At 36.7% G+C, this 13,161-nt stretch overlaps 1 protein-coding gene across 1 annotated transcript in view; it reads right to left on the bottom strand.

Annotated features, from left to right (window-relative positions):
* HFM1 (HFM1, ATP-dependent DNA helicase homolog (S. cerevisiae)) overlaps positions 1-10,239 on the bottom strand; it is a 36,874-nt gene extending 26,635 nt beyond the window's left edge. The window contains exons 1-9 of the mRNA XM_010136263.1: positions 10,169-10,239; positions 9,694-9,815; positions 7,962-8,274; positions 6,931-7,196; positions 5,375-5,422; positions 3,586-3,656; positions 2,497-2,629; positions 528-679; positions 106-183 (exon numbers count right to left, since the gene is read on the bottom strand). Coding sequence (XP_010134565.1) covers positions 106-183; positions 528-679; positions 2,497-2,629; positions 3,586-3,656; positions 5,375-5,422; positions 6,931-7,196; positions 7,962-8,274; positions 9,694-9,815; positions 10,169-10,239 — 1,254 coding nt within the window. The remainder of the gene's footprint in view (positions 1-105; positions 184-527; positions 680-2,496; positions 2,630-3,585; positions 3,657-5,374; positions 5,423-6,930; positions 7,197-7,961; positions 8,275-9,693; positions 9,816-10,168) is intronic.
* Positions 10,240-13,161: the final 2,922 nt, after the last annotated feature.

The raw sequence follows: 13,161 nt of genomic DNA, 5'->3' as shown, positions 1-13,161 counted from the left end.
ATTTATCCAGTTACAATCTATAGATATGTTAAATAAATGTTATATTTTCTAAGTTTCTTTAATCTTCAGGAATAAAAGCAGCACATATAAAACTAATTTTCTTACCTCATCAATAAGAAACAGTCGTACAAGCTGGACTATAGAGTTGTCTCTCCACCTTCTAGTCATGCTGTCCCATTTTTCCTAGAAGAAAAACAAAACAAAAACCGAAGGTGAAGGATGTTTCAGAGGCCAACATATGCCAGAAGTACAGTACAGGCAGACATGCCTAAACTTTGATAAATCCTTGAATAAGATCAGTCAGATGCCATTAGCTTAAATTAATTTATGTTTCATCTGTCACATTATTAAACTACTAACTGTTGTTTGTGTGAACTAACAGTAACACATAGCAGTGTGCTGGCAAGCATAAGGATCATAAAATCACTACTTATTACAAAAAAAAGGAGCAGTCCTAGTAGCATACAATTAGTAGATTATTAATGGCTGCTTTGTACTTTTTTGAAAGAGTTGGGATTGAAACCTACAGGTGTAGTGATAATAATATGAGCGTGATGTATTTCAAATAAATCATCCATCACCGTATCTCCTGTTAGTTCCTTGCAGCTGAGTCCTATAGGTTCAAATTTTTTTTTCCAATCATCGAAACGCTGACTGCATAGAGCTTTTATTGGAGCCACTAAAAATGATGCAAAATAATCAGAGTTATATCAGGACAATCAAATCTTCAACTGTATTGCTAAAGATGCTAAATGCATACATTTTTAAGATGTCATCTTGAATTTAATTTCCCTAATTTTCATCTTTGATCCCTTATTATCCTATTCCACATGAACAGAGGTTTAGGCCCCAGTTCTTCCCTATTAGTAATTAGAAATGGAACCCTTTAATTAAGATTATTTATGCCTTCTCTTAGTCCTGTTTTTCCCCTCAGTCCCACATGGAAACAATCATTCAGCTATCAAAGGTTTTCTCACAGATGGACGAAACCATAGGAAATACGTATTTTCTAATGGTGGGTCATACAAATAGCAACCTTTTTTGCAGTTCAGAACTATTTGACCACTCTTTGTTCAGAGAGAAAAGGGGTTACAAATGAGAAATCATTCACAAGCAAGAGACAATACCAGAAGAAATAAATGCATAGTTAGTATTGTCAGGGTCATATCAAGCAGTTAAACAGCAGATAGCAGCTAACATGGCAGGTAGCAGTTCTGATGCTGATCCACAAGAATAGACCCCTAAACCAACCTATTTCTCATCTTTGTTTCCCCCCACCCCCCCCACCCCGAGGATACATACCATACTTTTGCAGATGGGGGCTGATTCTAGAAATCAGAAGTAATTATCTATAAGGACTGATACTAGTAACACGTGTGAGTCTATATTGGATGGGTAATCTAGATGGAAAATGTAGTGATTTAAGTGAGAGTAGGGATCCACGTGGGATCCGAAAACAGCAGTAATAAAATAGATCTTGCATAGATTGCATTCTATGCTAGTTAGAGCCACTGAACCATTTCTGCATATCAGCTGACAAGTGATCTTTAAGATGAAGAGATTTAAAGAACAAGTTTCTGCTTCAGAAGAGGTGTAAAATCTCTTAAGTGTATCTGTGGCCTATAATGCAGGGAGAAATCACTAGCTGCAGAAAACTGGTTAAGCTACCAGCAACTAACTCACAAAATTGCGGAAGTTGCAATAATTTTTTGCTATGCAAGAATGCAAGAAGCTAGTGATTGCTCCCAGAACTTCAGTCAGCAACACTTAGCATGTGTTAAAGCTACTGGGAAACAACTCTAATCTACAAAACTACTATAAGCTAATGCACATACATTAGGGGACTGACAAACCAGGTACCAGAGCCCACTCTGCCAGTACATAATCTGATTAACAGCCCTGTTCCAACACTCTGAAACCTAACATGTCTCCTTCACCATCACTGTTGAACCTGGAAAGGTCAGCAGATCTAATTTCACCAGCAGGTAACAGCTTCCTTACTGAAAGTTCGAACCAGCCAATTTCTATAAATTCATTAAACATTACAGTACACTGAAATGCTCCACCTTGATCCACCGACAGAGAAACTATAATACATGCCTGTTTATAAAAGATCTGTTTACAATACACAGTAAATTCTTAATCAACACTAGCTTTATTGTAAGAATTTTAACATATTGGATTTTTTTAAAAACTAAATAATTAGGCTGAAACTTTTGTAAATATAAAGTTTAGCCATTAATGGCAAGACTGACAAATATATCACTGTATGAGTTAATTAAAACTGGGACAAAACCACTAATTTATTCTGTTAAATATCAATAATAGCTACAATGCTATCACATAAATAACTACTTTTAGAAGAATGAGATAGGTCATAATTTCTTAACATATTTAATTCCAATATTATTAGAGCATTCACTCCAGATCTTTGCATTTACAGAATGACATTTTCTACTGCTGTCACCAGTATGTTTAAAGCTGCGTAATACTTACTGTAAACAACTTTAATATTTAACCAAGGCAGAGGGGCTTCCATGAGTAATCTGGTAATAGCTAGCTCAAACATTACAGTTTTTCCAGAGCCAGTTGGAGCACAAACTACAAAATTCCTGTCTGTATAAAGAAGCTAGGAAAGAATTGCAAAGTAGTAAACATAACACAGCTATCCATTGTACCTATTCATACATTTCAAAAGCATTGCCTAGGGGAAAATGACACAAGGAAATTATTATTGCCTTGATATACGTAGTCCTCTAAAAAATTTTGCCTTGGCCATATTGACCACCATCAGTGGTCCACCCTGGCCTCCAATCGGGAGGTTTGGAGACACACCACACATAACGCTGCTGCCTCCTTTGAGAGCATGCGTAGAATCAGTCTCGAGGAGAAAAGACAGCACAGAAAGAACTGTGCCTCAACTATACCACCCAAGGAGACCTTCCGCTGTGCTCTTCGCAACCGGTCTTGCCTATCCCGCATTGGCCTTTTCAGCCATCAGCGCGCTTGCAGTAAGCGTGGGTAAAGCCCTTCCCAAATCTTCATCTGCGAAGCCAAGCCATGGTGATGAAAAAATTTTGTAATAGATGTAAACTTTAAGTTACAGCAAAAGAAAGAACATCTTCTGCTACACATCTACCACAGAATCGCAAATGAGATACTGTCCATCTATGGTTAATACGTAATGAAGTCTACCATTTTGTGACATACAAAACCCCCAGTATCTAGCCTTAGGATCACTGCCAACATCCAACTGCAACCAAATTGCAAGCTTCTCAGAAAGAGGTATTTTGTGCTCAAATTCAAAGTTCAATTTGTTTTCCTTCTTTAATTCAATCTGCATTCAAAATTCCAACACTGTTGAATATATATCATTTTAATACAAGTTTTCAATAAGAACAGAACTAGGGGCGTTTTTTTTTTTATGATTATGCTTCCTTCCTTCCTCCCGATTCTATCCTCCACCATCTTAGAAGCCAGATACGTCCATGGCAGGTTCCTTCATTTTACTCTGACCAGGCTGACTCTACCTTCTTTCATTTAAATTTATCTACAAAGTTCTACTTGCAGCCCCAGCATACTTACATCATCCAAAGCTTTAGACTGTGCATAGTTAAAATATGGGAACTCCTTAAAAATACTTCTAAATTGGGTTGCTTGACAGCATTAAGGAATTGAAAACAATTGTGTGAAAATTATAAAATCTATTTCAGAACTGTAGATGCATTTCTTTCTTGTAATTTAAGTGCAAACTTAAAAAATATGCAACAATCTCTCACTCATACAGGCTTCTAAAAATTATCAGATGTAACCTATTAAATGATTTAGTAGATTTATTTAGATTTTTGTTGTGCCATACATTCCACTTCACCAAAAAAATCCACTACCTATTTGAGAGGTCTCAGGATTATACCAACAATCAAGAACCTCCTTCACAGCATAAGCTCATGGAATGGTATACAACTATGCAACATGAAACTGCAAGGGACAAAAACTTTATTCTACACTGCAAACCAGATACAAAAGCTAGCAGAGCACTGCTGTTAGCATACTTAAAGCATCAAAGGTCACATTATATTTGTAATATTACACAAATAGATTAGTATGATATTGTATGGGCAGTCATACTAGTAGCAAAAAAAAATTCACGTACAATCTCTTAGTGCTGACAGTGGTTTTAAATATATTTTCAATTGTGTATTCTTCTCTAACACATTCTTATCTAAAACATGAGTAAGAGGAAAGAGTATTGTTACATTACAAATTCAAATGAGTAAGTTGATCCTTGTCTGGACTTGCACTGAAGCCACACAAGCAGACTAACTGCAACCATCTGATCAGGCTGAGGCAGCACACGCAGTCAGACATAGCACCAACAGTAACAAGAACAATGAACTGCTGAGGCCTCAGATTGATGTTACATTAAAACACTAAATTAAAGAAAAAAAAAGTAAACCAAGAAATAAAGTAGTTAAGTATAAACATTAAAAAATGGGTAAAGATAAGCAAGTAACATTAGACTAAAGAAAATAAGGAACTTTTAAGACTTCTGTAAAATTATCTAAATGATATATTTTCAAAATGCAGAATATTGACTATCTGTAATTTGCTATATCAGAACAACTGAGTCCTTACTATTTTCAAAAATTACAACACTTCTTAAAGCTATTCACATGAATTTAAGTTGTCTAAATTTAGACATTTCCTCTTCCTGATATTTAACCTACCATTTGACAGCTTACTAGAAACAAAATATTGAAAAGAGAGCAAAAAAAAAAAAGGCAAAAAAAAGTTTGACAAATACAGATGGATGGTTAATCATGTTGTGGGTTCAAGGCAGGGGTAAGAAGGAAAATTACTGTAAAATCTGCTTAAAGAATGGAAATATACTGTAACTACACTGCAAGATAGATACGTGAAGTTTATTTTCTGCTGATAAAATGGGACAAAATGTTAGATTCGGTTTTCCTAACATACCTAAATACCGAATCTCTTTAGTTTTTTTTTTAAAGTGTATGGTAATATAAGTGTATATCTGGTTTTGCATACAAAATGAGGCCTGAAATATATATTATGCAAACTAACAATTTTACCTTTTAAAACTAAACAGTTTTGAGGATAAAATTTGAATGTTTGAAATAAGAATAAATTTGCTTAGCAATGAATGATCTATAAGTTGTCCTATTTTACTCTAGCTGTTGCAGTCCAAAGTGTAAACATGTATTTATCATGATTCCCAGCATTACATTATGAATCAAAACTATTACAATGTAATGCATGAGTTCCTATGGCTACAAATTAAACTCTCTAATTTTATGAATGTAAAAGCATTGTAATAAAATCAGTAAATCAGATACAGCAAATACAAGGATACGTATTTCTGTAACAGCCCTCAAAATTTCCAGTTTTCTTCCTGTACTTCCTAAAGAAATAAAAGTAGTAAATTTATAAAACCAGATTTGTTTTCAACCCATACCCATGAAAAATATCTCCCTCACCCCAAGCTATGTGTTCTGTTAGGAGCTGCAAGGCTATGACAAGGTCCACGGGATATAGGAGGAGCTGACAGGATAGGACAGGGAGGTCACAAGCTCATTGTTTGAAAGGACTGTCTTGGTGGCCCTTTGCTGAACTCGCTCCAGTTTAAGAATGTCTTACCTGTACCAGAGATTCAAAACTTGATGCAGTAAATAGACATGGTCTCAAAGTACCAAGAAAAAGGAGATCATCACTTCCCTCAACTTCTTGGCTTTGCTCTTGTTAACAAAGCTCAGGATGCTGTCAACCTTCATTACTGCTGAGGCACGGTTCTGATTCACGTTCAGCAAGCTGTTTGCCAGACCCCAGGCACTTTTCCACAGAGCTGCTACCAGATAGTTCAACCCAAGGGAACCCCAGGTGTTCTCCTTCCCTGGGGTAGGACTTTGCATTCTTTTCTGCTGAATTTAATGAGATCCCTGGCAGCCCCCTCCTCTGGGACAGACCTCTGCAGTTCTCCACGTGTGGCAGGCAAGCAGATAGAGAGTGACCCATTAACCACCATCCTCTGAACCTGACCATCCAACCATTTTTCTTACCCATGCAGCTGCCCCTCCGTTGCTGATGTCCTAACTTGAATACAAGAATGTTTTGGAAGACTGTTCCTCAATCATTCTATAATAAGCCTTGCTGAACTCGAAGTAAATGATATCCACTGCTCTCCCCTCACCCACAAACTGAGTTACTGTGGCTCAGAAGGCAATCAGAATTTAATTCCTGACCAGTCTCCAAATCCCATCTCAAGCGAGCCTCTGCCCTACAGCTTTCTGCTAGAACTATTTCTTTCTGCTGTATTTCTGTAGCAGTTAGCCAGGAACACAAGGTACATTCCACAGACACAATGAGTCCCTGTCCCAAAAAGTTTGTAATATAGAAATAAATCACAGATTTAAAAACTATTGGAAAACAAAAATAATTTCTAAAACAAGTTTTTTATCATTTCATCAAAATTCTCCCCACTTCCCTCCATTTTCCAGATATTTCCTGTTTAAAATCTATTTCTGCAAAGATACAAGTACAAGCCGCATCTCAAATACAGATTCCATTTTCAATGTCTCATTACAAATGAACATGAGACTTTACCGTATGAAGGAACAAGGCTGCTCTTTTTCAAGTTGTTTAGGGGACTGATTTGAAGTGACATTTTTAAAAAGGTTTATATGACTTGGAACTTTTGAAAATTCTTCACAAATTGTTTATCTCATATTAAACAACTGCAATTAAGTTCCATAGAATTGCAATAGCTTCTATCAAGTTTAGCCAATTATCTCACCTTGAACTGGTGGGAGAATGTTCTTCATTCTCCTTCAGATCATAGATATTCATTATTACTACATATCAAAGACAGACAGGGGACTATTTTTCTTAAAATAGAGTAGTAATAATAATTACCTGTCACATCCAGAATCTCTGAAGAATTAAAAAATGATTTCATTTCAATTCCATTTTTAGATGCAATGTCCTCAATATTTACCGCATGAAGAGGAAACTCTGAGTCTTTTTTTATTGGAGTATGACAATTATTTCTCCATAAACCTTCTTTTCTCACTTCTTTCATGTTTTCACTTGTATTTGAGTAAGTATCAGTTTCTTTCACATCCACAGAACTATCTTTAAATTCTGTATTTTTGTACGTATATGCAGACATTTTAAATAAACTGTGAAAAATCCAGGATTTGCATTAGTTTGTCATCATGGTACACAGTTTCCCTAATTATTTGAAAAATATGTTTATATTAGAAACAGAACTAGTAAGATACAACGATAAGAAAAGTTTGTATCTAACTTTACTTAATCTGACACTCTTCTTCCCGAAGAAGACTTCTTTCAAGATACGTTTGAACTTTACTTTCATTCTCAAAAGAATGAAAGAACACACTGCCCGTCCAGATGGGCTCTGAATCCCAACAGCAGATTAACTGTAAATTTCTGCATCACTAAAACCAAGAGCCATACAAGTTCTGAGGAATGAGAAGAGCAGGGCACAGAAGAGGAATTTATCTATAAAACCTCTCCTTCCAGGCAGCAGTGAAAGCATGTTGAGAACTTCTCAGTATCTTCCTGGCTGGCTGACCTCTGAAAGCAAGCAGCCTTAGCCTTCTCTCATTACCATGTGGATAAAGAACTCAAAACAGTATTTTGAAGAACCTTTGTTATCTAAAAATTCCTTTAAACTTAAAGAAATAAACCTCATCCTTACTTTTCTCATAAAACAGACTGAGCTTAGAACACATTTAATTACAGCACTAAAATATTGCGAAAAGGAAACATCTTTTTTCCTTACACTTAAAAGAATTAGTGTCTGGAGCCCTTTTAAAGTACCTTCAGTTGAAGTGCCCAAAACTCTGCATTTAACAAATATATCTAAAATAATAATATGATTCTGACAGTTGATAGAGTATCAGAACTGACTAGACACATACCTTCTTCTTAATGTTGAATGGATACTCTCATCATCACTGTTTTCTGAAAAATTACTTAATATTTTATTTTGTGGAAAATTTGCGCCAGGTTGATGAAAAACCCCTGTTCCTATTTTAGATTTATCTTCATCAGAAGAGGGAAACAATGAAACCATTTTCAGACTTTCATGCCAAAACTTAATTTTTTCTCTTTCTTCTACATGTAACTGGAGCAATTCTTTTTCAGAGGCTATGCCAGGTGTTGCAGATTTATCATATACTTCCCCAGTGTTACTCTTACATTGTTGTATAAACTTCTGGTGCTTTCTCCCTGCTACAAAACAAATAAATTATTATTTCTATTAATATTCATATTCCTAGTCATTTTATTAAATATCATCCACACAGAGTGAGCCAAATTCACATATACTATATAAACTGATATTTTTATCTTACTGCAAGAACTTTAGTGTATATTTGATGACTCATGCTGATGAATGCAATGCATCTGTTTTCCATTTAAATTATAAAAACAGGGTCACTTTCTATGCTTCCTATACAAAGTAATGGAGCAAAACTATTCCTCAGAACTACGAAGCAGCTTGTAAGACAGAAACCCCGTTCCAGAATAAAGATAGTCTTTTAAAAAAAATGACACCATGACCAAGCTTCAAGTTCCTAGTACAAAGAGCTGAGATAAACACTGCAATCCTAGCAGTGAAAATTCATAACAATGTCGGTGACAGGATGGTTTCATATTTATCTTGGTTAATTATCACATTTTGCAGGGTTAATTCTCAGTAGGGTCGGTGTCCTGATCTGGATGACCATACAAGCATTGTTGACAGCAAAAGGAAGGCAAGAGCAAACATAAGCAACTGAATGCAACAAGATTACAGAACAGCTCTATTCTGCAGCCTATTAATTTCACTGTTAACCATCCAGAAACTTAAAATTACAATGGCCTGTTTGTGACGCAACCCAAACAGTTCTACAAACACCAGAGAGTTTATTTGAATGAGTAGTTCTTAGCGGAATTGCTCTTGCATAAAGTAGAAAAAACCCCTTCTGTCTTAAAAATATAATTCCTAAATAGAGAGTAACATAAAGCACAACAACTAAGAAATGCAAAAGTCTAGTTGACAGAGACAAAGCAACTGAATTCTTTAAAATAAATTTGTTTAGGGTGATACTGGGTGTCCAGGTGGAAGGAATACTCCACTTAGCGGCAACCAATGGCCAGATTTGAATTTGGCCTGAATAGCGATTTGAAAAAAGCCCCCAAAAGGGAAGAAGAAAGCTAAGTTCATATAAACTCTGTTCCATGGGTCAGAGGCAGGTCCTCAGGACAACGTGCTGCATTGTGCTCTTGCAGCTGCTTCCCACTGTGTTTTATGAACACTGTGGAGTGGCTGGAATTTTGATGATATTTCTTATCTTGCCCACTGCTGCACAGTAAACATGCAGCTTGTATATGCCCAGAGAGGACTGTTAATACTCCAAATATATGTAAGACCATCACCCTCAAATGAAGTACATTCTTTGTCTGTATTTGCACATCTAGAATATTTCATATTTCACAGCATTAAAAGAAAGAGGAGGAATTATCTGTCAAGCTAATTATTTGTCAAGCCATTCAAAATTAATGTGAAATATTATGGTTTAGAGGGACTTGGCAGTGTTAGGTTTACGGTTGGACTTGATCTTAAAAGGTCTTTTCCAGCCTAAGTGATTCTTTTCTATGCTACTTTACCCATAAGAGTGTTGGCTGTGTTTTCTTCCAGTTGCCTCTGTAACTCCTCTGCAGCTGGAATTTCAGCAATACCTGGAGCAGGTGCAATATACCATATCTTGGGCTTTTCATTTTCTAGATATCTATTTTTAAGACACAAAGGTAAGGTTAAAACATTATTGAAGCACCTTCCACAATACCTTGCTCAAAATCACTAATCATATGCTTGATTCTTTAATTCACGTGATTTTTAATCACAGGAAATTTAAAAGGCAAAACTTCTGCTAACCTATATTTCTTATAGCTCTAAGATACACCTGCATCACTCAAACTTCAGTGTTCTTGGAAAAACGTATTAAAGTATGGGTTATTAACCTGGAAATTTCTAGCTCCACATTTCTACTGGCAGACAGAAAAGAGGTAAAAAAAAAAATCTGCTGTAAGTGTAGAAAAACTTGGAAAACTATTATGTGTATTTAACAAAAAAAAGATTTACCTTTGTCTTGTATCTGGTTTTTCATAAAACAAATTATCCAATGAAAAGACCATGTCTTCAGAGTTGAACATTTTTAATCAAATGTGAAGGCTGTTAGCCTGTAAAAGGCAGCACAAGGAACTGTGAAATTGAAATTATTAGAAATGAACCTGTATAAGCAATAAGAAAACTTATTAGTTAAAAGTGCCAATGCTTATTTCCTGATTTTTTTTTATTTAGAGCCTTTGTCTGCATCCTTAATTCTTCTTCAAAAAAAGAATCTTCCTCCTGATAAAATATGGTTCTTATTACTTATGACCAAAAAATCCTGAAGGACAGTACTTTAAAGAACCTTTACATTACCAAGACATGTCAGGAAGGAAAAAAGTGGGTAAGAGTGAAGATCCACATGAAGTTTATGCTGCATTATTTAATTTCTAAGAATAATGCTAGGATTCTTTTATACAACTGCAGACTATATATTTTTTCTCATATTGTTTCTGTTGTGATGGAAAAATAGAATGTCTTATGGTCAGATTCTGTCAATTTCTACAAAATAAAATTATTCTAATATCTAAAAAAAACAACAAATATTTTAATTTACAAGCAAACTAGATTTTTTTTTTTGTAAACTACATGTAAGTTGCTTACCTGGATAACTGGAGTATGTGCCTAGCTCCTTAATGTTGTTAGTTCACAAATTTGTTCTGAAACATCAGGACCAGAGATTATTCCTGAATTATTTGTCACATACACCAATTTAAAAAATACTCCAATTACTTTAATCATTTTGCATTTAGCACCAGCTCTAGGCATTAGACACGTTTCCTTCATGTGTTTGTGCTGAGAGGTTTCACAGCTCTTTATTTTGCTTAAGGCCAACTTTAAAAAGCAAAGATCTCACTATACGAATACCACAGAAAGGATTTTATGAGTCAAAAATCTTAGATTCACTGAAACAAAGGGTAAAAAACCAAATCAACTTCAACAGAGTCTATAAAACTCAGTAAAGGCCAAATCAAGTGATAAAGCAAAGGTATCTTCTCTACCTACAGAAATAAAGCAAAGGTGACATTTCTTTTGTACTCCAGCATCTCATTAGTACATAGGAAAAAATTCTTTTAGAGTGCAAATGGGATTCAGGTTTCCTTAATTACTCTTCTGTCAGCTGTGAACCAAAATTTTTTAAAAAATTTTCCCACAGAAGCTGTAAAACTTCAAATATTCCAGAGAAATGTTTCAAATTTAAAGCAGAAAACATTTCACAATACCAGCAGAATATAGAGCATTAATCAAAACTGTCTGAACACAGTGAAGAAGATAGGTTTTAGAACTTCAAACAAGAAATCTGTCAATGCCCCTTTTACATTCCTTTTCAGACAAAGTCTGCAACACCACTTCTGCCAATTTCTGCCAATCCCCCATCACCAGGTTTTGCCACTTACTCCTTCACACTAATAAAGCAACAATTTAGAAATCACACTAATACATCTAACAACACTTGTTAATTTTGCCACCAGGCTTTCACATGGTTTTAATGTCAGTAATCTACAGCAGGAGTTCTCAGGCTTGAGAACTCCTTGCTTGTACTGGCAGCAGAAAGCATCTGTCAGAACTGAGTCGTTGCTATTCAAGTAGTAATTATCTGTGTTAAGTAGTAATTACCTGCATTAAGTGCTTATCGAACTGAATAACACCACCCCAGCGACTCCACAGAGCTGCAAACACTGCGCACCAGTATGAAATGGTTTTCATACCTCAGGTGGGTGTATCTATAATATGCAACTTCCATGTAAATAATTTGGATTTATGATTTCCAGCCCTGAGCAGTCTTTGTTATACACGATATTTAATCTCCCAGGCCCTTCAGTCCCCCACTCTTTATATGTCATTCATTCTTTCATTTGTTCCATTAATTCCAACTGGTTGCTAATGTAATTAAAAATCGATAGTAGATGTCACAGTCATTTTAAGAGGTCAAAAAACCCTGGCACAACACTCCTTTACGCAGTTCTGCATACATCCACCTGCTTGCTGGCTGTCAGCTGGGACAGGCCCTGCAAAATCCCCTGCCAAAAAATAGTGAAAAGTCTCTCAAGACTTTCAAAGGAAGAAAAAGGATAGCTGAAGAGGAGGGGCGACAAAACAACCGCAAAGATGGACAGGAATCAAGGGTCTTTTCCATGCTCTGAATCCTGTTGACAACAGGAGAAATGCATATTCAAGGTGGTGGAATGAGGGAGAGGAGCAGGGTTCACAGGAGCAGTGCAGACTGTTGATTCTAGATGTCACAGTCATTTTAAGAGGTCAAAAAACCCTGGCACAACACTCCTTTACGCAGTTCTGCATACATCCACCTGCTTGCTGGCTGTCAGCTGGGACAGGCCCTGCAAAATCCCCTGCCAAAAAATAGTGAAAAGTCTCTCAAGACTTTCAAAGGAAGAAAAAGGATAGCTGAAGAGGAGGGGCGACAAAACAACCGCAAAGATGGACAGGAATCAAGGGTCTTTTCCATGCTCTGAATCCTGTTGACAACAGGAGAAATGCATATTCAAGGTGGTGGAATGAGGGAGAGGAGCAGGGTTCACAGGAGCAGCGCAGACTGTTGATTCACACTTACAGAGGTTTGCTGACTCCTGTAACCACAGACCTCTCGTGTCTGCTTTTAAGAAACAGCTTACCACACACCTAGCACAAACAGTGCAGGCCCCAAGGGGCTTTGCTCAGTTTTAAAGCCCCTCTGCTTTCACCTTCCTCCTAAAACCAAATCCTTTCCTTAGACACCTGCGTTTCACCTCCGTGGTCTCTCCAGGGGGCCCAAAGTGACAGTCGCAGCCTTCAGGAGTGCCAGCCCAAACAAACTGCCCGTGTTCGCTGCCAGCTGCGGACCAGGTGCCCTGAAAGGGCAGAGGGCATCCGTCCTCACAGCACTCCTTCCCGGTTCCTCAGCCCCTAAGCGCTCTGCTTAGATAGAGGCAGGCTCCCTCTCTCGCCCTCCTCCCTCGACTGAGCCC

The sequence above is a fragment of the Buceros rhinoceros genome, unplaced genomic scaffold (assembly GCF_000710305.1).
Source record: "Buceros rhinoceros silvestris isolate BGI_N320 unplaced genomic scaffold, ASM71030v1 scaffold4285, whole genome shotgun sequence".
Classification (NCBI taxonomy): domain Eukaryota; kingdom Metazoa; phylum Chordata; class Aves; order Bucerotiformes; family Bucerotidae; genus Buceros; species Buceros rhinoceros.
This window is presented reverse-complemented; position numbering and strand designations above follow the sequence as displayed.